The following is a 26,177-nucleotide window of genomic DNA, read 5'->3' as shown; positions in this document are numbered from 1 at the left end:
AGCGACGCCTCCGAGGGCAGGCTGGTGCAGGCGAGGGGAGGGAAGATGCCGGGCTGGACCGAGCGGGGTGTGACGGGGGAGGGGGTCCGAATGGTAGCGGCGCGGGGGGAAGCCAGGGGAGGCAGCAGGCAACAAGGCGCTCGGGGACACAAGGTCACTTGGGGGTGGGGGGGCGCCTCCCTGCGCCCGGGGAGGGGCCAGTCCCCAGACAGGGCAGCTCTCCAAAGGCTGTCCTCTGGGACAACTCAGGTTCTCCTCAAGAGGTGCAAGGGACGAGGGGGCGTGGAGGCTCGGGCACTGCGGGGGGCCGGAGGCAGGGACGCGGGGGACGAGAGCGTCCCACCGGGAAGGGGGCCGGGCCACGTGTGTCCCGGGGGGCAAGTGATCAAAGGGCGAGGGGGCGGGCGCCGGGCATTGTGGGAGACCAAGCTGGAGGCGGAGGGTCGCGGGGAGCAAGACTCCGGCAGGGTTAGGGCGGGGGCTGGGAGGAGGCCGGGCGCCCTGCAGGGCCAGGAAAGGAAGGGTCGGCTCCTCCGGGCAAGGGGCGGTCCGCGGGTCGGGGGACGCCTGACGAAGTGGCGGGTGACGGGATGACCCTCGGGGCTGGTCGGGCCGTGAGGGGCGTCTTTGTGGGAACCCCGCGCTCTCCTCACCCCGGAGCCGCCGCAGGTCGCGCTGGGTCCGGCCTGGTGTCACTCCCGCTCCGGCTCCTTCTCGCCGCGGCCGAAGGGGGGAAAATGGCTCCGGCTCCGGCGTCGCCTCTTAAAGGGCCTGAAACACCGGCCGGGAAATCCCACCGCACAGGCCCCGCCCCCCCACGGACAGCCCATAATAACCTCAACCAACTCCAACCCCCCCTCCACTACCGCCACCCTCCTCCCTAGGTCTCCCGGGCAACCCCCGCCCCCTCGTCGCTCAGGCAACCACTGGCCACGCCCCTTCGAGCGCGCGCGCGCGTGTCACCTGGGCAACCGCCCACCTCCTGGCCATCCCATAATACACACGGACACTCCCCCCACATACACACAACACACACCCCGCCCCCCCTCACATTTCATACACATATATGCCAGGGGCTACTGACATCTCATGATATTGCAGACCTTTTGCAACTAACCCTCTTAGACATCCCATAATAGCCATCCTTTGCCAACTTCTTCACTCTTGGCCCTAATGCTAACATCCCATAATAATTCATCACCCCTCCCTCCCCATGGCCATCCCATAATAAGCAGCCCTCCCGGCACTTATGCCTTATATCCCATAATACTCATCCCCATCCCCCACAGACATCCCATAATAACCACCCTCCATCCACCCCCAGTTTGATATCCCATAATAGTCAGAAACTCACCCCCCCCATACTACAACAACGGACACTCGGCCTCCTCCCACACACATCCCGTAATAATCAGTCTCCCACTTTCTATACTGACATCCCATAATAACTAACCCCCGGAGCTGCCCTCAGTCCCTGCAGGCTAGCGTCTAGAGGCTCACATCACCCCCAGCCTTCCCTCTCCTAGCTCCACAGTCTATGATAAGTACCCCTCCTCTATCAAAAAGATAACCCATAATGATCAATGGCCCTACTGTCGCCCTACAGATGGACGGACATCTAATCTCTTTTCCTCTAACACTGGAAAGCTATCCCATAATAATTTTACTCTCCTACCCACATCCTGACATCCCATAATAATTGCAAGGAGCTCGTGGTCAACCAAACATACCATAATACTCCCAACACAACCCAGTGTCACATCCCATAATGCTTCATCTCCACTCCACCACCCCTATACCCTTGGAGCCAGGCATCCCATAATATTCATATTCTTCCCACCCCCATCTCCAGGCGCTGTCAGTCTATTCTAACACCTCGAGCAGGGAGGGCCAGGCAGGCTACCCACGCTTCCCTGTCCCCGCCCCCACTTGCACACACCTTAATCCTTTTCTGGGCCAAAGCAGTATCCTGGCAAAAAGCCTCCTGATGTCTGAAACCCAGCTTCCCTCATACCATCATTTCCAGACACTCAGGGGCCAGGAGCCCACCTAGGGCCTCACCTAGTCCCACCAAAATCCAGGTATTTTCCAGATGCTTACCTCCAGCTCCTAAGTTTTAAGGAACACCAACCAACCAAAATACCAAGCTGACAGATGAAACATTTACATGAAGTCTAATTCACTCTACAGCATCCCATAATAATTAGCAACTCTCATCCCAAGACTATCTCTCAACATCTAGCACTCCTCCCTCCCCCTCACAACACCCCCAGGTAAGGGACCTTTCACCAACACCCCTAGGCCACTCCTGCGGATGGACATCTCATCACGATGTAAACTGAAGATCCTGCTCTATACACACCAAGAGTGGAGGCCCACCCTCCCCCTACTCACCACTACTCATGTTCATTCAACCTATGTTGACAAAGTACCTAACAAGGCAGAGCTGCGCACCATGGAGAAGCAAGGAAGACCACGGGTGCCTCCCTTCAAAAAGCATAAACCACCAAGCAAGCAATACACCACAGAATGGTGCCAAGGGAGAACTACTGAGTGCTATTTCCCAATTTCCTGTTACAGAAAATCCCACTGGTCCCAAGAGAGAACATATCCCAGTAGGATACTTCCTACTGGTCCTTCTAGAGCTGGAAGGTACTTAAAGGATTTATGGGTATAGAACATGGTCAAGACAATCTCCTATCTGTTCCCTTACTAGGGGATTTTGATTGGAAAGCAATGCTCATCCATTCGGTATTACTAATACTGAAATCCTGTAGTATGTTCACATCCTTCCTCCTATTTTGTGTGTGTGTGTGTGTGTGTGTGTGTGAGATGGAGTCTTGCTCTGTCTCAAGGCTGGAGTGCAGTGGCACGATCTCGGCTCACTGCAACCACCGACTCCCAGGTTCAAACCATTCCCCTACCTCAGCCTCCCCAGGAGCTGGAATTACAGGCGTGAGCCACCACTCCCGGCCCTTCTTAAGAGACTCCACAATATGCCAGCATTGTTTCCTTCATTCTTGAACACCAAATCCTGCTTAACCTCAATGTCCCATATTTTTCAGGCACTTTCCCATTTTATATCTTGAAGTCTCACAATACCTCCAGTGGCCTCCATCCTCATCTTGTTGAGGCCCCATTCTCCACCTCAAAAAAATATATATTGCCTGACGTGGTGGCTCACGCCTGTAATCCCAGTACTTTCAGCACTTTGGGAGGCTGATGTCTGAAGGTGATCTGGGAGGCAGATCACCTGAAGTCAGGAGTTTGAGACCAGCCTGACCAACATGGAGAAACTCTGTCTCTACCAAAAATACAAAATTAGCTGGGCATGGTGGCACATGCCCGTAATCCCAGCTATACTTGGGAGGCTGAGGCAGGGGAATCGTTTGAACTCGGGAGGCAGAGGTTGCAGTGAGCTGAACTCGCACCACTGCACTCCAGCCTGGGCAACAAGAGGCAAACTCCGTCTAAAAAAAAAAAAAAAAAACTTCAGTTGTATAATGTTCTCCATCTTCCCCTGCCTGTGTAGAAGTCAACATTCCAGAAGGCCTTCTACACTTAATTATGCCCCAAGGTAGCCCTCCAGCATACACCATCCCCTTCCCTAATTGTACCTACCTTCCAGTTACCCTTGGGACCCAACCCTAGAAGCTGAAAGAACCCAATCTTTTTTTTTTTTTTTGAGACAGGGTCTCAGTGTCGCAATCACAGCTCACTGCAGCCTCGAGCTCCTGGGCTCAAGTGATCCTCCCACCACAGCCTCCCACCTGTAGCTGGGACCACAGGCATACATCACCACGACTAGCTAATTTCTAAATTTCTTGTAGAGAGGGGGTTTCACTATGTTGCCAGGCTGATCTTGAACTCCTGGACTCAAGCGATCCTCCCGCCTTAGGAAAGACCCCAATCTTAAAATCCTTTGGACCTCAGAAAAACGGAGCCCATCAGATTGTCACTTTTCCCTCTTCCTGACTCCCAGAGATTCAGGACCTGAGTGAAAACCAATGTCCCGGCACCATTGCCTTGCTACCCTGACAGATAATGTCTCCCTCTGCTCATGTAACTTTTTTGTATGGGTCCAAGACCTATGGAAGTGGAACTGGTTGAAGAGAAACAGCGACTTCCTTGTAGAAAGGGCCCTTCCTGACCAGTAGTAAGTGGGATGAACCTCATACCATGTCTGCCCTTCTCATCTCATTTCCCTAGAATAAGGCCTAGCCAGATGACTCTCCCCTTCTCTAGGATCCAAGGGACTGGAGAATTGGCAAAAAGAAATGAGTTCAGGAAAGACAAGAGCTTGCCTCAGGGAATTACAATCCCTCTGCTCCCGAGCAGAGCACCAGGGACACAGAGAAGTCTTCCCCAGGCTCCTGCCTGACTTTGTAGACCCACTAGCATTCCACATTTAACTTTCTTCTCATCTTGGGACTGCAGTTTTTGGCATCAAAGACCTCAGGTCCTGTCAAAAGCTCCCACTGTCACCTTTGAAGTTGGTGATTCCTTTTTCCAACCTTCCCTTCAGCTCCCTGGCCCACCCTCTTGCTGCACTCACTGTGGCAATCGGGCCATTCTCCCCCATTCTGCAAGGCTTCCAGTTTCCCTCGTTAAATGTTCTCGGCATCAAGACTGGGCCCCATTTACTTACCCAAGCCCTCTCCCATACTTATTCTGAATACTAAGAATGAAACTTGTGCTCCACAATGGGGTAGAGGGGGAGGAGGCAGCTCTTTTCAGATGCCATGATGTGGGGACACCTCCCTTCAGGGAAGTTTTTCCTTCCTAAGAGGCTGCCAGATGACTATTGTGCCCTCCTCCACCCCTATTTCTCCGGGAGATCCAGCCTGTCTCTGGGCCTCAAATTCCACTCTGCAGTATCTCCAGCTGCCCATGCCCATACTCTCATTTCCACAGTAATCTGTCCGTATAAACCAGTAAGAGAGTGTTTAACTGGGTAGTCACAGCCTCCTGCCTACGACTAAAAATACAGATATCCTTTGTCCACTACTCACACTGTGCCCCTATTCCTGTAGGTTCTACCCACTTCTTCCTTTGCTGCTCTTGCTCCCCACCTCTCCCTGACACTGCAACAGAAGGTTAAAATCCCTTCCACTCTTCTTGAGTTCCAGAAAGGGCTCGGAGGGGTGTACTGGTGTGTTGCTTTGAGGTCCTGATGCTTCTATGCTTCCCCTCCCTCCGGTAAGCCCCATGCTACCCTCCCAGATAAATTATAAATAAACCACTAGCATGATTGGCCCACAGAGACTAAGGGTGGGATAATCTCCTAATTAATGCACCCAGGAGGGCAGCCTCTCTAACCAGTTACCTTAGAGTTCTCTTTTCATCCCATGGTACAATAGAATCTAGAATAACACTCAGAGTGGGCCGTTCATGGAGTTTTTAGCATTTGCTCTATAATTCCTCTCCTTACACCTCTGTTTTGCATGAACCCAAAAAACTTGCTCATAAGAGGTCCAAGGGGCCACAGTGTTCTCCTGCTGTGTCAGAAAAGAGGATTTTGGAGGACAACAGAGGGAAGAAAAGCCACAGTGACAGTGCACACCAAAGGCTGGACAGGATGCAGATCATGTGGGGCTTGGGGGTGACATGCCAGGTGTTTGTATCTCAGGAGGCAACCTAGCCTCTGTTCTTTGGGAGTGACTGCAAGGTAGCAAAGCGCCCCGTGCACAACCCTCCAACCTGAGCTGTGGTCCCCAGGCTCAAACCCAGGAAGACAAAGATGGAAGGGAGATGGGAAACTATGGCCATCCAGGAGCACTACTCCCTTTGATATGCCACTCCGCCAGAACCTTTCAGTTCTCACTTGCAGTGCAGCACTGCAGGCCCCGGACTCACTGGGCAACCCTGCAGCGCACAAGCTGTTTAAAGGACCCAGGTGTCCAGGGTTCAGATCTGGCTCGCTGAAGGCTGCCCCAGGGGACCCTTCAAACAGCTGTCACCAAAGAAACCTCTCCAGCCAGTTACTCCTGCCAGGCCTCAGGTCCGGCTCCAGGGCTCACCCCACCCTCCTCAGCTCCTTCCCTCCCTCTTCCTTCCTTCTCCCTCCCCACCCCTCCCTAGAGCTTCACCTACCCTGGACAGCCCCACCCAGCTGTGCAGGGCACATCCCATAATAATTCTCCTCGTTAGCCCCTACCCCCCCCAAAAAGAAGAGAGGCGGCCATCCCATAATAGCCACCCACAAGAGACATTCCGCGGTGACCGCCCCCTCCCTGCAGAGCTGCTGGGAGCAGCCATCCCATAATAGCTGGCCGCCTGTTTTACTGGTTACGGCTGTGGAGTGAGCTGGAGAGGAAATGGAGGGGAGGGGGGAGGGGAGAAGGATCCAGGGCCCCCACTTTGTGGGAGGCAGGGAGAAGGGGAAGGAGGGTGGCATAAGGGGCTAGGGAGCAGAGGAGACCGTTGTGCAGGTGGGAGGTGTGATCCACTGGTCACCACCACCCTGCTTTAGGGCTTTCTCCTTATTCGCCAGGGGCTACTTTTCCCCTCAGCACCCCGGAGGTGGCTGCTAGTTAGGGGAGATGCCTGGGATGGGTTGAGGTGCCCAAAGTGTCTGTGTATGTAGGGAGATGGGTTTCAGGTGTTCCGCTTGGGGCGTTTGAGAGAGGAGGCTGACCTTAGAGAGGATGATAGGAGAGTAAGGGGTGAGAAGGTGGGGGCGCTGGAGAAGAGCTCCTCAGGCCCTCCCCATTCTGCATCACCATCCCATAATAATCCCCCAAGCCCCACTCCCCCTCCCACATACGACATCCCATAATATCTTCTGGAGAAGCAGTCCCCGCAGTAGGTACAAAGAGCTATCCCATAATAAGCTCCCCCACCCCCACTCACCACCCCCCCAACTTGGCCCCCCCTCAGTCACATGCAGCCGGTGCCATCCCCCGCTGCTCCCCCCTCTGGCCACCGAAGGCCTTGCCAGCCCATAATACTCTTGCCTCTGGTCGCAGGAGGCCTCCAGCCCATAATACTCCCTTCCACCACCACCCCCCCCTTCCCGCCCCGCACCCCTTCCTCCCGCCTCCAGTTGGAGCCGGGCCTCACCAGCCCATAATATTCCCCAGTCTCCTAAGGCTGTTCCAGCCCATAATACTCTCCCTGTCTCCTAAGGCCTCTCCATCCCATAATACTGCCAGACGCCTGACCTGTGGGCCAAACCCCAGCCCGTTCTACACATCGAGGCTGTGTCAGCGCCACCGGCCTCCCTCCCTGTCACTCCTCCCTCCCTGGTCGGCGCTTTCCCTCCCAGGCTCTCTCCCGCCCTCCTGCCCTGGGCCCCTCTCCCAGCCCCACCCCGTGCCTGCCTGGGCCCTCGCTTCCCCTCCAGCCTCCTCCCTTGCCCTTTCTCCATTGCTTGGTTCTCCATCCAGCTTTCTCCTGTCATGCACTTTTCCATTTCCTCCTTGATCTGTGGGATGGACATGGGCCTAGTAGGGAAAGAGTGCCCCCAGAGGGCAGCAGGCCAGTCGCTGCCCCTAAAGACTGCCTGCTTGACCTAGCACCATGGAAACGTGCCCAGCCTGCCTTGCTCACCTCCTCCCATGGTCCTAGTTCTGATTGCTGGCAGAGCTCTGTCTGGGTGAGGATTCACCTGGAGACCTTCACGTCTTCCGGAATCACTCCCCTTGGGCATCACAGGCAGAGTTTACCAATGGCCTCACCCCCCCATGCTCTTGGAAAGAGCTCTCATTTATGGGGCCTCTAGAGTACCTTTCAAAGGTGAGCTCCTTGAGCCTCACAATAACTCAGTAAGTGGATATGATAAGCCCCATTTCACAGAGGAGAAAACAGAGGATCAGAGAGGTCAAGAAATTTGTTGAAGCCACTTTGCCAAGAAGTGAGAGAGTTGAAATTAGTTCCCAGATTTGTTTGATTCCAAAGTTCTGAGATCGTCTGGGATTCCCCAAACCCTGAGTGAGAAAGTTCACCTTCTAGAGCTTTCCATGCTCCTCTGGCAAGGACAACATGATGAGAATTACCCCACCTTGTCCACAGCCTTCCTGTGTGAGATTAACCTCCCCTTCCCCATTTCTTCCATGGGACTCCAGGTGGCAGCCTCAAGGGGATTCCCCTCAAGTTGGTTGAGGACCAAGAAGGAAGACTCTCTGCCCTCCTTTGGTATACCTTACCTCTGCCCTGGTTCTCCTAAATTTATTTTAAGATTAATGATTGTAGCTGGGTGTGGTGGCTCACACCTGTAATCCCAGAACTTTGGGAGGCAGAGGCAGGCAGATCACATGAGGCCAGTTAAAAGCAGCCTGGCCAACTTGGGGAAATCCTGTCTCTATTAAAAATACAAAAATTATCTGGGCGTGGTGGCACATGCCTGTAATCCCAGCTACTCAGGAGGCTGAGGCAGGAGGATTGCTTGAACCTGGGAGGCGGAGGTTGCAGTGAGCTAAGATGGCACCACTGCACTCCAGCACGGGTGACAGAGCGAGATCCTGTCTCAAAAAAAAAAAAAAAATTAATGATTGTTACTCTTCCCAACTACTGTCACCATGTGGAGGGACCATCCTACAGAGGAGACAGACTTTGAGGAAGAGAGTGTCAAGGGATGGTCCCTGCTCATTGGAAACAATCAGGAGTGCTGCTTTGGAGATGCAGGGGACATCCCAGCCTGGGGGAGGGGAATCATGGCCAACTACATGAAGTCTTAAGGCATCCTGCCTGGGTGTGAGCCCTCAAGGGAGTGTGTTTTAGGGCCCAACAAAATTGGGACCTTGAGTGAGCCGGCTCTCAACCCCCCACCCCTATAGCAACATGGTGTCCAATGCACAGGGGGCTGAGGCAAATGGAGAGGGGATGGGGTGTGCTGTAGGGCAAGTGGATGAAGAGCATGGAGGAAGAAGAGGAAGGCCTAGATGATGCAGTTGATTCAAGGTGAGCCAGGCAGTTGAAAGCAGTGGCTACATGAGGAGGGGAGGAGAAGCAAGGAAACCTACTATGTAACAGGAAAGGGAGTCCCAGGAAAGAGAGGTGTACTGCAAAAAGCAGGAGTTTGGGAGCCAAATACAGACCGAGCCACTTCCTAGTTGTGTGACCTTAAGACCTCACATTCTCCAGGGTGTTTCTTTTATTTATTTATTTTAGAGATGGGTTCTCCCTTTATTGCCCAGGCTGGAGTGCAGTGGCTATTCACAGGGGCGATCCCGTGATCAGCACAGGAGTTTTGACCTGCTCCATTTCCGACCTGGGCCGGTTCACCCCTCCTTAGGCAATCTGGTGGTCCCCCACTCCTGGGAGGTCACCATATTGATGCCAAACTTAGTGTGGACACCCGATCGGCATAGCACACTACAGCCCAGAACTCCTGGGCTCAAGTGATCCTCCCACCTCAGCCTCCCGAGTAGCTGGGACTACAGGCACGCGCCACTGCACCTGGCTCTCCAGGGTGTTTCATCTGTAACAGGGATGAGCGTCATCTCTAACTCAGAATATATCATATTGTTTAATATAATAAAGAAGAATTATGCATCTTAAGCACTAACTTGAAATCTTGGCATACACAAGAATATTTTTTAAACCTGCTAAAAGGCCGGGCATGGTGGCTGATGCCTGTAATCCCAGCACTTTGGCAGGCTGAGGTGGGCAGATCACCCGGGGTCAGGAGTTCGAGACCATCCTGGTCAACATGGTGAAACCCCATCTCTACTAAAAATACAAATATTATCTGGGCATGGTGGCGCGTGCCTGTAATCCCAGCTACTAGGGAGGCTCAGACACGAGAATAGCTGGAACCTGGGAGGCAGAGGTTGCAGTGAGCCGAGACTGCGCCACTGCACTCCTGGGCAACAAGAGCAAAACTCCATCTCAAAAAAAAAAAAAAAACCCCGCTAATGCTCATTCCCTGCCATCTAAGATTTTCCCCTTCTCTACCTTTGGATTTTCCTAGACCTTAAATGGGGCAGCTGCAGGGCATGGGGTGAGGGCTCTGGACTTCATACTGCTCTCTCAGTCCTGGGAAACCCTATGAAAATGACCTAATCTATTCTTGCCTCTCTGTTCTCTTGATGGAAAGCCTTTGGATATCTGAATGAGGGGAAATAGTCCCCTAGGACTTTGACACCAGAGATTTCACATTAGAGACAATGTATTGCCATCTACCTCTTCCACAGGCCATGGTCACACTTGTCCTCGGCTATTGTAATGGCTCCCTGACCAGCCTTTCTTTTCTTTAGACTCTCCCAACTCATTTTCCTACAGTTTATCCCACAGTTTGTCAGTGTGTTCAAAACCTCACTCAGGAGCCTCCGTGGGCTTCCCATTGCCCACTAAATCAACTGCCAACACCTTACCGTACGGCATTCTTGTGTTTTCGGTTCCTACTAGATTGTAAACTACTTCACAGCAAGATCTGACTGTTCATTCATTCAACAAATATTTATTGAGCACTTTCTTTGTGCCAGGCACTGTTTTAGATGCTGGGAATCATCAGAGAACCAAACAAAAATCCCTGCCCCCACGGAGCTTACATTCTACCTAGGATGTAGGACGGGTGGTGGAGATGATGAACTATAAAAATTAGAATAAATAAATAAATTATATGGTATGTTGGAAAGTGATGTATGCCGTGAGTTTTAATTACTTTGGAACTCACTCACATACCTGCCTATAAAAGTACTCAAGTGGCTGGGCACTGTGGCTCACATCTATAATCCCAGGACTTTGGGAGGCTGAGGCAGGTGGATTACCTGAGGTCAGGAGTTTGAGATCAGCCTGGCCAACATGGTGAAACCCTATCTCTACTACAAATACAAAAATTACCCGGATGTGGTGGCACTCATATGTAATCCCAGCTACTTGGGAGGCTGAGGCAGGAGAATCACTTGAAGCCGGGAAGCGGAGGTGGCAGTGAGCTGAGATCATGCCACTGCACTCCATCTTGGGCAACAGATTAAGACTCTGTCTCAAAAAATAAAATGAAATAAAAAAATGAAAGTACTCAAGTAGTTTTCAAAAATTATGTTTGATTCTGTTTGAATAGGGCAGTCTTGAGATTTTGGACTATGAGGTTTGGCGCTGCTGGTGCTCTCAAGACAGGAAGGGTGCAGGTCTTGAATCCGGAGGATGAAGAGAGATGGAGCAGGTGCTAATCACCAGGCCTCTTCCACAGCTGGAAGGTAAGTGCTGTGCTCCAGGCTCCAGGCTCCAGCCTCCACCCAGATGGAGAAGGCCCGGATTTCATGGCTATCCCTGAGGAATCTGGGTCAGTTCTCTGATTTGGCCACCAGGGGTCATTTTACCCCTGTAAATCACCATCTGGAGTACTCGCATAAAGGCACACACAAAAGGCTACCCTGGAATAAAACACAGACACACACGGAGAAGAACCCTGACACTCTCACTCTCTCTTTCTCTCTCTCGATCGTACGCACAGCGCGCACACACACACACAGAAATACAATATTGAGACATAGGGACAGAAATGCTATGGGACGCACACAGGGCAAACACTCCCTCAGTAATGTCAGAGCCTGAAGATGTCCATAAGCGCCAACTCTGCAGCCTCTCAGAGCCCCCAACTTGGGTAAAGAGGGAAGGAATAGTAGATGGCCCATTTCCTTTGCTTCCAGCATGCTAAGAATGGACAGACCATTCCTGTCCTTCCATCTCACTCTTAACTTACCCATAAACTCTTCTCTCCTGGTTGTGGCACAATTCCCTTTTCCCTCACCCAGAGAAGCCCCATCCCCTCCCACTGAGTGTGTGACTAGTTCCACCCCCCAGTCTCCCACCCCCATCCCAGGGCTGCTGCTCTGATATGCCCAGGGTCGTGTTCCATTTGATGCACTACTCCTAGGGCTGTAGATGACGACTATCAGTAGTAATTAATTTGTTTAGCACTGCCCTCTCCCCACAGTAATAAAAAGCACTGTATATAATGCCCTGGGAAGAAGTTAGCCATGAACTCTAATACTTCAGGACAAGTATGGTTCTCAAAGTGTGATCCAGGGACCAACCCTTTGAGGAGGTCCACGAGGTCAAGCCTATTTTCATAATACTGCTACACAGATGTTATTTGGCCCTTTCACTCTTATTCTCTCACAAGTATGCTGTAGAGTTTTCCAGAGGTTTCATGAAGTGTGTGTGATGACATTATTGCTCTCATGGCTAATGGAATGTGTGCTTGTGTATTTGTTTTAAAAATGTATTTGCTTTAATTTCTAGTATGGCAAGCATCAAAAGAACAAAATATAAGCAAAGCTCTTTGAGATCCTCAGTTTCTAAGAGTGTAAAGGGGTCTAAGACCAAAAAGTTTGAGAACCAATGCTTTAGTAGAAAGAATTTTCTCCTTGCTCCGGACAAAGCAGAGAGAGACAGCATATTAAGGACCTAGAATGGAGGAGGCCCTGAAAAGGGGCGTGGTGGAAGAAAAGTTAACCTAAAAAAGGGTTTGGACTTGAATTTTGGCGAGGGGGAAACGAGTCAGTTTTGCCCTGCCCCAACTGCCCCATGCTGGGTGCCAGGTCTAAATTGTCACAAGTCACTAAGTGAGAAAGAACCTAGTTCTGTCCATATGGAACTCTCAATGGTGAGGAGGGGAAGCCCAGGCAGAAATGAAAGTGGGTGGCATCCATGACCCTAGACAGCAGATGAACAGGCATCTCAGTAGCTTGGTCCATCCAACCTGGGGCTCTTCAGCTCTCAGGCCCCTGTGGTGGTTTAAATCCAGAATGCTCATTTTGTTCCATCTAACCAGCTTTTAACAGTTTAATGCCCCGCCCACCAGTAGGCATTCTGTCCTTGTCTGCCCTCTGCACGGGTGGGCTCTCTGCATCACTTCCCACCTCTGGAGAAGGGGTCCTCTGCGCGCTCACAGTTTAATGAGGCCATTTCCAGCAGCACTGCCTTCCCCGGGCCCTGGCTTCCACACTTTTTACTCGTCTGCGTTCCTAAGCTGGAGTTGCCACCCAAAGATCCAAAGCCCACCTTCTTGTGTTCACACCCTGAAAACCTCCCAGAACCAGAGGCGCCGGGGGTCGGGCACGGACGGGCTATCGCATGATGTGCGTTCAGAGGGCCGAATCCTGGGGACACTGTGTGAAGGAAGTCAGGGGGTGGGAGTTGGAGGGTTGGAGCAGCCCCTGACTGGCAGCATCCGGCCTGGTGGCGTCGGTGGTGATGGACTGTTCGGCTTGCGCGAGCGCCTCCCGCGTCCCGTTGGTGGCCAAGGTCCTGGTCTGGTGCGGAGTGCCCAGGCCGCGCAGGGTGTTGCGGAAGCCCTCGGCGCTGAAGTAGTACACAAGCGGGTCCAGCACGCAGTTGGCTCCGGCCAGCAGCACCATCACCATCAGCACCCCGCGCACACGATCGCGGGCAGGGGCGCTGGCCGTCACCAGCTTGCTCCGCAGCAGCCCGTAGACCGCCAGCGTGGCGTTGTAGGGTACGAAGCACAGCAGGAAGATGACGAGGTTGGCCAGCAGGAGGCGCACCGTCTTCCGCCGCCTCTGGCTCCGCGTGGCGTCGGGGCGCGCCAGCGTCCAAAAGACGCGGCCCGACGAGTAGACCACCGCCGCCAGGGGTAGCAGGAAGCCCAGCGTCTCGGCCAGTAGCACGAGCGGCAGCAGCCCGCCCTTCCACAGCTCATCACTGAAGCTCTCGAAGCATAGGCGCACCTCGAGGTCCCGGTAGCGGCAGCGCGACGGCCTGTGCACGCGGGCGGCGGGCACGGCGAACACCAGGATGAGCGCCCACACGCCCAGGCAGAGCAGCCTCGCCACGCGGGGCCGCCGCAGGTGGCGCAGTCGCAGCGGGTGCACGATGGCGGCGTAGCGGTCCACGTTGATGAGCATCAGAAAGATGCAGCTGCCGTACATGTTCATCTGGAAGATGGCGCCCGCCGTCTGGCACAGGAGGTCGGGAAAGGGCCAGTGGTGCAGTGCGTAGTAGGAGACGCGCACGGGCAGCGAGAGGGTGAAGAGCAGATCGCTGGCCGCCAGGTTGCACATGTACACGCTCACCACCGAGTGCACGCGCAGCGCGCGCAGGAAGACCCAGAGGGCCAGCGCGTTGAGGGGGAGCCCGGCGGCCAGCACCAAGCTGTAGACCACCATATGCAGGCGGTGGGTAGGTCGGTAGTCAGGACACTCGATAACAGAACTGTTGGTTGAGGTATTTGCTGACATCGTGCCAAATTTGTAATGGGAGCTAGGTTGGGGATGCCATGGGGCACACCAGGGTCAGGGCATGGCATTCACCTCCGGGTCTGGGGCCTAGAGGCTGTACAGAGATGGTCCCAAAACAAGCAGAGGCAGGGCATGGGAATATGGACTATGGCTGCAGGGACAGATGGCTGCCAAGTGGTGGGTGCGTTAGGTCACAGCTTCATCAGCAGCGGAGACCTGGAATAGGAAAGCAAGCCAGAAGTTACACAGAGACAGGGCTACACACACAAATGTTTAGCTACACTGGCAGGCAGGGACTCAGATGCCTAGGTTTAAGTCTTGGCATTGCTAACTTGGCTAGTTGTGTGACTTCAGAAAAATTAATCTTGGCTGGGTGCAGTGGCTCACACCTGTAATCCTGGCACTTTGGAAGGCCAAGGCAGACCAATCGCTTGAACCTAGGGGTTAGGTACCAGCCTGGGCAACATGGCAAGACCCCGTCTCTACAAAAAAAATACAGGGCCAGCTACGGTGGCTCACGCCTGTAATCCAGCAGTTTGGGAGGCCGAGGTGGGTGGATCACCTGAGGTCAGGAGTTTGAGACCAGCCTGTCTCGAACAAATACAAAAATAAGCTGGGTGTGGTGGTGCAGGCCTGTAATCCCAGCTACTCAGGAGGCTGAGGCAGGAAAATCACTTGAACTCGAGAGGCAGAGGTTGCAGTGAGCTGAGACCACGCCATTGCACTCCAGCCTGGACAACAAAAGCAAAACTCTGTCTCAAAAAATAAAAATAAGTCCAGGCACGGAGGTTCACATCTGTAATCCCAGCACTTTGGGAGGCCAAGGCGGGCAGGTTAGGAGTTTGAGACCACCCTGGCCAACATAGTGAAACCCCATCTCTACTAAAAATACAAAAATTAGCTGGGCGTGGTGGCAGGTGCCTGAAATTCCAGCTACTTAGGAGGCTGAGGCTGGGAGAATCGCTTGAACCGGGAGATGGAGGTTACAGTGAGCCGAGATTGTGCCATTGCACTCTAGCCTGGGTGATAGAGCGAGAATCAGTGTCAAAAATATATATATAAATATAAAAAAATTAGCTGGGCATGGTGGCGCACGCCTGTAGTCCCAGCTACTTGGGAGGCTGAGATGAGAGGATCACTTGACCCCAGGGAGTGGGGTGCACCACTGCAGTCCTGCCTGGGTGACAGAGTGAGCCCCTGTCTCAAAAAAAGAAAGAGGGCCAGGCCGAGCGTGGTGGCTCATGCCTGTAATCCAGCACTTTGGGAGGCCGAGGCAGGCAGATCATCTGAGATCAGGAGTTCGAGACCAACCTGGCCAACATGACAAAATCCTGCATCTACTAAAAATACAAAAATTAGCTGGGCATGGGGGGCTACACTTGTAATCCCAGCTACTTGGGAGGCTGAGGGATGAGAATTGCTTGAATCCAGGAGGCAGAGTTTGCAGTGAGCCGAGATCATACCACTGCACTCCAGCCTGGGCGACAGACTGAGACTCTGTTTCAAAAAATGAGAGAGAAAAAAGAGAGAATTCATGAGGTTGTTTGGAGATTAAGATGACGTATGTAGGCCAGGCACAGTGGCTCATGCCTGTAATCCCAGCCCTTTGGGAGGCCGAGGCAGGTGGATCACCTGAGGTCAGGAGTTCGAGACCAGCCTGGCCAATGTGGAGAAACCCCGTCTCTACTAGAAATACAAAAAAATCAGCCAGGAAAAATTAGCCAGGCATTGTTGTGGCGGTTGCCTCTCATCCCAGCTACTCGGGAGGCTGAGGCAAGAGAATTGCTTAAACCGGGGAGTTGGAGGTTGCAGTGAGCCGAGATTGTGCCATTGCACTCCAGCCTGGGTGACAGAGCAGGACTCCGTCTCAAAAAAAAAAAAAAAGAAAAAGAAAAAGGAGAAAAAGATGATGTATGTAAAATGCTTAGGTTGCTGTTACTATCTCAAGATCTTTTCCTTCCTTCTTTACTTGCTTACTGAGCTTATAGAAGGTTCCAGGCATGTTCACAGCAGGGAACAAAACAAAAAGGCTTGGCTTCCACCTCCTTTGCATTCAGGAGGGAGGTAGATGATAAGCACAAATCAATAGGTTGTCTTATGGAGTACCTCCCTGGACCAGGTGCTAGGCTAGCTCCTCATTATCCAAAGAATAAAGTTCAAACTCCTGAGTACATGGGAGGCTGAGGCAGGAGAATCGCTTGAACCTGGGAAGTGGAGCTTGCAGTGAACTGAGATCGCGGCACTGTACTCCACCCTGGGTGACACAGTGAGACTCCATCTCAGACAAGGAAATAAATAAACAAAACTCCCGAGTACCGAACAAAATCCCAACCTTACTCATCACATCCACCATTGCACCTATGTGGGTGCAATGCGGTCAAAGCAAAGTGGGTTCAGCTTAATGGCTGGACTTTTCAGTTGCTTCATCTGTAACATGGGAATAATAATATAACAGTGCCCTCTTAGGCTGATTGCATGCTAGTCTTGACCAGAGCCACATGTGAATAAATTTGACAGCACAGTCTTGCTAGGCAGGGGAAGGTCCTGTGGGTTGAGTTTTGCCAGGTGCTCCCCCAGCAGGTCTAATCTCAGATGAGGCTCTGTGGTACTGGGGAGATAGTGTTTTGGTCATGAGTGATCAAAGGGGACCCTAAGCCTAGAGATCACAGAGGTGAGGTGAGGAAGGGTACCACTGGTGCTGACGAGGCTGCCAGAGGGGAAACCGCAGCAGCTGCAGTCCTCAGGCAAAAATTGACAAAGGATGTGGTCAAGAGATGGAGGAGCCAGAGGAAAGGACAGCCTTAGGGAAGCCACTTTCCTCGATGCATAACGCCATAGAAACTATCCCTCCACTTCAGCCCTGCGTACCTTCTATTTTGTGTGTGTATGGTAAAATATACATAACTGAACATTTATATATATATTTTTTGAGGCAGACTTTCCCTCTGTCACCCAGGCTGTAGTGCAGTGGTAAGATCTTGGATCACTGCAACCTCCACCTGGGTTTAAGCAATTCTCCTGCCTCTGCCTCCCAAGTAGCTGGGATTACGGGTATGTGCCACTACGCCTGGCAAATTTTTTTGTATTTTTAGTAGTGATGGGGTTTCACCATGTGGGCCAGGCTGGTCTCTAACTCCTAACCCCAGGTAATCTGCCCCCAAAGCACTTGAATTACAGGTATGAGCCACCGCACCTGGCCTATAATTTTTTTTTTTTTGATAGGGTCTTACTATGTTCCCCTGGCTGGTCTTGAACTCTTGGAATCAAGTGATCCTCTTGCCTCAGCCTCCCAAGTAGCTGGGACTTACAGGCATGCACCACTGCACCCAGATAACATTTATCATTTTAAAATGTAAAATGCAGAGTCATTAAGTACACTCACAGTGCTGTGGCCGAGCGCGGTGGCTCATGCCTGTAATTCCAGCAGTTTGGGAGGCTGAGGAGGGCAGATCATCTAAGGTCAGGAGTTCAAGATTAGCCTGGACAACATGGTGAAACCGTGCCCGGCTTGCAATTTCATTTTTATAGCTGAATAATGTATTTCATTGTATAATATTTTGCTCATCCATTTCTGTCAGTGAAGACTTGGGTTGTTTTTAGCTTTAGGCTATTGTGAAGAATGCCACTGTGAACATGGGTGTCTAGATGTCGTCTTAGAGAGAGAAGCTGTCTCTGAGACCCTGAGCAACTATCCCAAGACACTGAGCTTATTCCTTTCAAAAGGAACTGTTAGGGCTGGACGTGATGGCTCACGCCTGTAATCCCAACACTTTGGGAGGCCGAGGCAGGTGGATCACCTGAGGTCAGGAGTTGGAGACCAGTCTGATCAACAGGGAGAAACCCCGTCTCTACTAAAAATGCAAAATTAGCCAGGCATGGTGGCACATACCTGTAATCCCAGCTACTCAGGAGGCTGAGGCAAGAGAATCGTTTGAACCCTGGAGGTGGAGGTTGCCGTGAGGCTAGATCACACCATTGCACTCCAGTCTGAGCAACAAGAGTGAAAGTCCATAACACACACACACACACACACACACACACACACACACGAACTGTTTAAATAGTTGCAAGAAAATAAGTCATCAACCTTACTATAACAAGTTTGGGCTCTGTGTGCCCATGGAGTAGCCATCATGAGTAAAGCTCACCCTCCTGAGTTGAAAAAATTGATGGACAAGAAGTTATCATTGAAATTAAATGGTGGCAGACATGTCCAAGGAATATTGCGGGGATTTGATCCCTTTATGAATCTTGTGATAGATGAATGTGTGGAGATGGCAACTAGCGGACAACAATACAATATTGGAATGGTGGTAATATGAGGAAATAGTATCATCATGTTAGAAGCCTTGGAACGAGTATAAATAATGACTGTTCAGCGGAGAAACCCATGTCCTCTCCCCATAGGGCCTATTTTACTATGATGTAAAAATTGGGTCATGTACATTTTCATATTAGACTTTTTGTTAAATAAACTTTTGTAATAGTCAAAAAAAAAAACAAACCAAGTTTGGTTTTTTTTTTTTTGAGACGGGGTCTCACTTCGTGGTCCAGGCTGGAATGCAGTGGTTTGATCTCGGCCCACTGCAGTCTTGACCTCCCAGATTCAAGTGATCTTCCTATCTCAGCCTCTGAGTAGTTGGACCTACAGGCATGTACCACCATGCCTGGCTAATTTTTAAGTTTTTTGTAGACGGCCAGGTGCAGTGACTCATGCCTGTAATCCTAGCACTTTGGGAGGCTGAGGTGGGTGGATCACTTAAGGTCAGGAGTTTGAAACCAGCCTAGCCAACATGGTGAAACACGGTCTTTACTAAAAATACAAAAAAATTAGCCAGGCATGGTGGCAGGCGCTTGTAATCCCAGCTACTCAGGAGACTGAGGCAGGAGAATCGCTTGAACCCAGGAGGCAGAGGTTGCAGTGAGCTCTGATCGTACCACTGCACTCCAGCCTGGGTGACAGAGCAAGACTCCATCTTAAAAAAAAAAAAAAGGAAAAAATTTTTTTTTGTAGAAACAGGGTCTGACTGCATTGCCCAGGCTGGTCTTGAACTGGGCTCAAGCAATCCTTTTGCCTTGGCCTCTGAAAGTCCTAGGCTTCCAGGCGTGAGCCACTGTACCTGGCCACAAGTTTTACCTGTATTTGGTTTTATTCTCCCTCTGACCACCACCACCAGCAGTTTGAGATGTGTAAGAAATATAGTAAAACAGTTAAAGGGAATAAAGAAATACTTCTTGCAAAATACCAATCTCAGCAACGAAAATAACACCAAATGGGACTTAAACATGCTGAAAAGCAAGTAAAACCAGGCTCATTTCTGACACACTCCCCTGCCCCATGCTCCTTTGCTCCAGGCACACCAAACTAATACTAATTGTGGAGATGCCTTATGTTTTCAGCACTCTGCCTTTGCATGTGCTGTTTCTTCAACTTGGAACGCCCTGCCTCCCATTCTCTAACTGGCAAGCTTAGTCTTTTTTCATGGATCTCAAAGCCTTCCCTGACAGCCCCACACACACAGCAGATGTGATACCTTCACTTATCTCCCTCTGCAACAGTGCACAGGTTTATCAGAGCTCTCCCCACAAGTATGGTAGTCAGCTGTTCCTGGTCTGCCCCTCCCATTAGACTGTGACCTCTTAGAGGGAGGGGCTGTGGACTGTGGCTTATTAATCTCTGTGCATTCCCAGCACCTACCTCTCTAAATGTTAAAAATAATAGCTATCATGGCCGAGCAGAGTGGCTCATGCCTGTAATCCCAGCACTTTGGGAGGCCGAGGTGGGTGGATCACAAGGTCAGGAGTTTGAGACCAGCCTGGCCAACATGATGAAACCTCGTCTCTACTAAAAAATACAAAAATTAGCTGGGTGTGGTGGTGCATGCCTGTAATCCCAGCTGCTTAGGAGGCTGAGGCAGGAGAATTGCTTGAACCAGGGAGGCAGAGATTGCAGTGAGCCGAGATCACGCCACTGGACTCCAGCCTGGGTGACAGAGCGAGACTCTGTTTCGAAAAAAATAAAATAAAAAAATAAAAATAATAGCTATCATTTACTGATCATCACCATGTCGTAATTTGTGTACATAATCTCCAGCCTTTCCAACAGTCCATTGAGGTAGGTGTTTATCCTCATTTTAAAAGGAAAAGAATCAGAAGCATAAGAGCTTGGCACCAAGGAGTGAAGTCAGAATTTAAACCCAGGACGGCCTAGCTCCAAAATCCAAATTGTATGATGCTGCTTCCAGCAAGAGTGATGGATGGATGCTGCAGAGAGCACTTGGTCTTTTATAGTTGCCTCTATGAAATCTGTGCCCTAGATACATTATTTCACTTCCTCATTTGTCCAACAGAAATGTATAAAATGGGTTATTTGAAGTGGGTTATTACAAAGAACCCACTTCACCACGCCCAGCCAGGAACTGGTCTTTTACTGAGTTGTACATTTGGACAAGAAAGAGTGTGATAAGAAGTGGTAGATGGCTGGGTGCGGGGGCTCATGCCTGTAATCCCAACACTTTGGGAGGCCAAGGCGGGCGGATCACCTGAGGTTGGGAGTTTGAAACCAGCCTCAACAACAGGAAGAAACCCCGTTTCTACTAAAAATACAAAATTAGCTCGGTGTGGTGGTGCATGCCTGTAATCTCAGCTAGTAGGGAGGCTGTGCCAGGAGAATCACCTGAACCTGGGAGGCAGAGGTTGTGGTGAGCCAAGATCGCACCATTGCACTCCAGCCTGGGCAACAAGAGTGAAACTCCATCTCAAAAAAAAAAGAAAAAAGTGCGTGGTGGCTCATGCCTGTAATCCTAGCATTTTGGGAGGGCGAGGCGGGCAATCACAAGGTCAGGAGTTGGAGATCAACCTGGCCAACATGGTGAAACCCCATCTCTACTAAAAATACAAAAATTAGCTGGGTGTAGTGGCATGCATCTGTAATCCCAGATACTCAGGAGGCTGAGGCAGGAGAATCACTAGAACCCGGGAGGCAGAGGTTGCAGTGAGCTGAGATTAGGCCACTACACTCAGGCAACAGAGACTCCATCTCAAAAAACAACCAACCAAAAAACCACTTCCCTTAAAAGACCTGTTTGAAAACAGCTTGCACTAAGATTTCAATAAAATTTACACTATAATTACAGTATCACTTGATCGTTCTTAACCATTACTTGGAGAACCAGTAGATCCTTCCAATTAGGAAGCATATACTAGACACTGAATGAGTGGATGGATTATTTTCCAAGAACCTCGTCTTTCTTTCTTCCTTTTTTTTTATATTTGAGATGGAATCTCTTCTCTCTCTCTCTCTCTCAGGCTGGAGTGCGGAGTGCAGTGGCGTAATCTCAGCTCACAGCAACCTCTGCCTCTCGGGTTCAAGCGATTCTCCTGCCTCAGTCTCCCAAGTAGTTGGGATTACAGGTGTCCACCACCATGCTCAGCTAATTATTTTTAGTAGAGAAGACTGGGTTTCCCCATGTGTGCCAGGCTGGTCTCGAACTCCTGACCTCAGGTGATTTACCAGCCTCGGCCTCCCAAAGTGCTAGGATTATAAGTGTGAGCCACCACGCCTGGCCAATCTCGTCTTTTTTTTTTTTAAACCTCTCAGTACAGTGGTATGTCAGATCTTTCTGTTGAAAAAGTTACAATGTTAAATAGACCAAGATGTATTCATTAAGCAGCTATTTAAAGGTAAAGTTAGGCCAAGTGGTGACACACACTTGTAATCCCAGCACTTTGGGAGGCCGAGGCGGGCAGATCACTTGAGGTCAGGCATTCGAGACCAGCCTGGCCAACATGGCGAAATCTCGTCTCTACTAAAAATACAAAAATTACCTGGGCGTGGTGGCAGGCACTTGTAATCCCAGCTACTCAGGAGGCTGAGGCAGGAGAATCACTTGCACCCAGGAGGCGGAGGTTGCATGAGCCGAGATTGCGCCATTGCACTCTAGCCTGGGCAACAAGAGCAAAACTCCATCTCAAAATAAATAAATAAATAAATAAAAAGGTAAAATTAAGAATTTTTTAGCAAAGGAAATGGCTATGCTCTCTCATTACTGTGTTCCGAAGGGAAGAAGTTCTTGAGTTTCTTTTTTTTTTTTTTGAAACAGAGTCTCACTGTGTTTGGAGTCTGGAGTGCAGTAGCACAATCTTGGTTCACTGCAACCTCTACCTCCTGGGTTCAAGCAATTCTTGTGGCAACCACCCGAGTAGCTGGGATTTAAGTCTCACACCACCACACCTGCCTAATTTTTGTGTTTTTAGTAGAAACAAGGTTTTAGCACGTTGGCCAGGAATCTCTAGGTGCTGGGACTACATGCATGATCCTCCGAACCCAGCCCATTTTTTTTTTTTTTTTTTTTTTTTGAGACGCAGTCTTGCTCTGTCACTTGGGCTGGAGTGTAGTGGCACGATCTCACTGCAACCTCCACCTCCCAGGTTCAAGCAGTTCTTCCGTCTCAGCCTCCTGAGTAGCTGGGACTACAGGTATACACCACCATGCCTGGCTAATTTTTGTATTTTCAGTAGAGAAGGGTTTTCCCATATTGGTCAGTGTGGTATTGAACTCTGACCTCAGATGATCCACCCGCCTCAGCCTCTCAAAGTGCTGAGATTACAGGCATGAGCCACTGCACCCAGCCCCAGCCCATCTTGGATTTCTTTTTTTTTTTTTTTTTTTGAGATGGAGTCTAGCTCTATCGCCAGGCTGGAGTGCAGTGGTGCGATCCCGGCTCACTGCAACTTCTATTTTCTGGTTTCAAGCAATTCTGCCTCAGCCTCCCGAGAGGCTGGGACTACAGGCACACACCACCACGCCCAGCTAATTTTTTGTATTTTTAGTAGAAACGAGGTTTCACCTTGTTGGCCAGAATGGTCTCAATCTCTTGACCTCGTGATTCGCCCGCCTTGGCCTCCCAAAGTGCTGGGACTACAGGCATGAGCCACCGTACCCGGCTGGCTTTCCTTTTTCTGTTTGCTGGTTTTTGAGACAGAGTCTTACTTTCAGCAGGCTGGGGTACAGCGGTGCAGTCTCGGCTCACTGCAACCTCCCCTGGTTCAAGCGATTCACCTGCCTTAGCCTCCCAATAGCGGGATTACAGGCATGCGCAGTTATGCCCAGCTAATTTTTGTATTTTTAGTAGACGAGGTTTCACCGTATTGGCCAGGATGGTCTTGGGCTCCTGACCTCGTGATCCGCCTGCCTTGGCCTCCCAAAGTGCTGGGATTACAGGGTGAGCCCCTGCGCCCGGCCTGGGTTTCTTTCTAAAGAGTCTGGTTGTCAAAAAGGCGCCTCTTTCTGACAGTCACACGGAATGGCCCAAGCTGAGCACTGAGAGCCTCCAGGCCCCTGGCCTGGTCCCATCCCACACTCCTGCTTCCCCGAGCCCGGGGGCCCCTTCAGGAGCTGAATGGGCACAGTGCCAGGCCAGATGGTGAAGATGGAAAAAACTACCAAAAAGGAGGCTAACAGGAAGTGGAAGGAGGGAAACTAGGTGTGGGGGAGGGGCAGCCCAGACCCTTTCCCCCAAATCCTGCCTTGAAGAAGAGGTCAGGCTGTGGGAGAGATGCAGGAATCAAAGAAACGGCAGCTGCCCCAGAAAAGAAGGAACACCAGGAAGGAAGGACACAGAGGTGGCCTCAGCCTCCCGAGTAGCCTCAGAAACGTCGGCACCCACTGATGTCAGGTAAGTATACCACTCACTACACATGTGCATGCACAGACATACAGACATATACACACGCTAAGAGATGTGCACACATGATCCCTGGTAACATACAAATTGGTGTCTATACACATCCTGTAATGTACAAGTATGTGCACAGACAACTGGGCTGGGGAGGAAGAGAAAGAAGCCCCTGCCTTAGGGACAGTATCCTTACACAGACAGACATAGAACCAGGAGGCTTCACAAGCACAGCAGATCTCAACCCCAAGGCAATCAGGGCCAAAGAGACCACCATACACACAGAGGCCCCGGGGCTGCTCCTTCCGTATCACCCACCCCAACTCCACTCACACACCAGAGTGTGTGCAGCCACCTTCCTGCTCCCTGGGTCTCTGTCCTTCAGCTTCCCATGTACACATCCGGGGACCAGCTTCCTTACCTCCTCAGGGCCTCTGGGATCTGTCCCATTGCCCTCTGAGCTGGGCTGGGCACTGCTCTTTGCCGAGATAAGCCAGAGGGGCAGGGCTATTTTCTGCCAGAGGCAGGAAGTGAGAACAAGAGTGTAAAAGTAAGCAGGAGGCAAAATCGTGATCATTCCCTCACTCCTCCACACACACCCTGCCCTGGTATCCAGCCTCTCTGGCAGCAGACTAATGATGTCGAGGGGAGCTGAGGAGAAAGAACCAGGGGGTTGGGGACAATGAGAAGGGTGTGGAGGGGAGGGGAATGCCTCCTCTCTGCCCAGTTCCTCCCATCTGCCTCGCCTGCCTTGCCAACCTCCCCACAGGCACCACATGCCTTGCTCTGTCTTTGCCTCCTCTTTCAAATAATTCACATCCCAGGTCTCCGGACTCCAATTCCTTAGGGTCAGAGGTCTGAAAAGAGGGATTCTCACATCTTCCCATCCTCCATGCTCCTGAGGATCAGCTCTGGAATAGCCCCATCCTCCTTTCAGAGTCTCGTGGCCCATCAGTGTCTCAGCCCCGACACAGGAAGTCCCTGTTTAGCGTGCGCCCTGACCCACTTGCTGAATTAGCGAAGCCTACTTCCTCTGCCTCTGTGTTCAGGCAGCGTCGGGAGGATGCACCCTTTCCCCACAGTCAGGTGTCATCATGAAGACTCCTCAGTATCTCTATATCCAGGCCCTCCAAACAGATGCCAGCTGTGCTGAGCCTTCAGCAGAAACTTAGCTCGGTCTAAAGCCTTTGTGAAAAGCTCTGTCCCAGAGCTGTTTGGGGGGCACAAATGAATCCTGTTCTTCCACTTATCCTGCGCCTGAGGGGCAGGGATGAGATGGAAGACTAGATGGAACAGGAGGATGAACCCTCATCCTAGAGGTCTGGGGACAGTACAACGTCCCCAGGGTGAGTGGGGAGGCCTCCTTCTGCCCCAGGGGCCACATTCCTCCTCGGAGAGGAGTCACTGGAGCCGTCACGTCTTCCCTCCTCCTTGGCCCAGGCCTGCCTGCTTCTCCAGCCAAAATTCCTGCTCCCACCTCTCCCCACCCTTCCCTACTGAAGCCTGTCTCTTCCTGCGTTTCCAGCATCATCTTTGGCCCTGGCTTCCCCTCCCTGAGTATTCTGACCTCATCCGTCCTGACATTTGTGTGGGAAAAGGCAGAAAGCAAAGGTAATCTACACCTCAATAACTAGTTTCCCCAGTGTGCAGATAACACCTCGCCATTGTGCCTCTCCCCTCACCCTGCTTTTAAGAGGTGGGAAAGCAAGAAAGTCAGTCCCAACCAAGAGAAGCCATGGAGGCAGGCCCAGCCACCTGACGTGTGTCCTGAGGTGGTCTGTGTGCAGCTGACCCTCACTTGTAGCCTGGCAGGTCCTGCCTCCTCAGGAAATCCACTGGAGCCTGTGGGCCTTGCTGACCTCACTTGACCTTAGTGTGCACTGGCTTCAGCCTTCACCCCTCCTGCCACCTCCTTCTCCTGGGTTTTGTTTTTTGAGACGGAGTCTCGCTCTGTCACCTAGGCTGGAGTGCAACGGCACAATCTCAGCTGACTGCAGCCTCTGCCTCCCGGGTTCAAGCGATTCTCCTTTCTCAGCCTCCTGAGTAGCTGGGACTACAGTCACCCACCACCACACCCGGCTCATTTTTGTATTTTTAGTGGAGGCAGGGTTTCGCCATGTTGGCCAGGCTGTTCTTGAATGCCTGACCTCGTGATCAGCCTGCCTCGACCTCCCAAAGTGCTGGGAGTACAGGTGTGAGCCACCACGCCTGGCCATTTTCCTGGGCTTTTTAAAAATGCCCCTGGGCATAAAATATCTCTTTTGGCAGGTGTGCCTTGGAGTATGCACTGGGGACAGCAGAGTGGAGACAGCAGATGGCATCAGACAGATGGAGTTGGGCTCTAGTGCCTCTG

The 26,177-nt window shown here is 51.4% G+C and overlaps 2 protein-coding genes across 2 annotated transcripts; one reads left to right on the top strand and one right to left on the bottom strand.

Annotated features, from left to right (window-relative positions):
• Positions 1–10,387: 10,387 nt before the first annotated feature.
• On the bottom strand, positions 10,388–24,809 carry LPAR5 (lysophosphatidic acid receptor 5). Its single transcript, XM_064376763.1, has 2 exons — positions 24,605–24,809; positions 10,388–14,363 (listed from the first exon to the last, which is right to left on the bottom strand). The coding sequence occupies exon 2, from the start codon at positions 14,145–14,147 to the stop codon at positions 13,035–13,037; it is 1,113 nt and encodes a 370-aa protein (XP_064232833.1). The 5' UTR covers positions 14,148–14,363; positions 24,605–24,809; the 3' UTR covers positions 10,388–13,034.
• On the top strand, positions 18,281–18,563 carry LOC110568324 (small nuclear ribonucleoprotein G-like). The gene has a single exon (XM_064376762.1). It carries the CDS (start codon positions 18,281–18,283, stop codon positions 18,467–18,469), a length of 189 nt encoding a protein of 62 aa, XP_064232832.1. The 3' UTR covers positions 18,470–18,563.
• Positions 24,810–26,177: the final 1,368 nt, after the last annotated feature.

Source organism: Aotus nancymaae, unplaced genomic scaffold (assembly GCF_030222135.1).
Source record: "Aotus nancymaae isolate 86718 unplaced genomic scaffold, 86718_ANA_hifiasm-v0.15.2.pri h1tg000016l, whole genome shotgun sequence".
Taxonomy (NCBI): domain Eukaryota; kingdom Metazoa; phylum Chordata; class Mammalia; order Primates; family Aotidae; genus Aotus; species Aotus nancymaae.
This window is presented reverse-complemented; position numbering and strand designations above follow the sequence as displayed.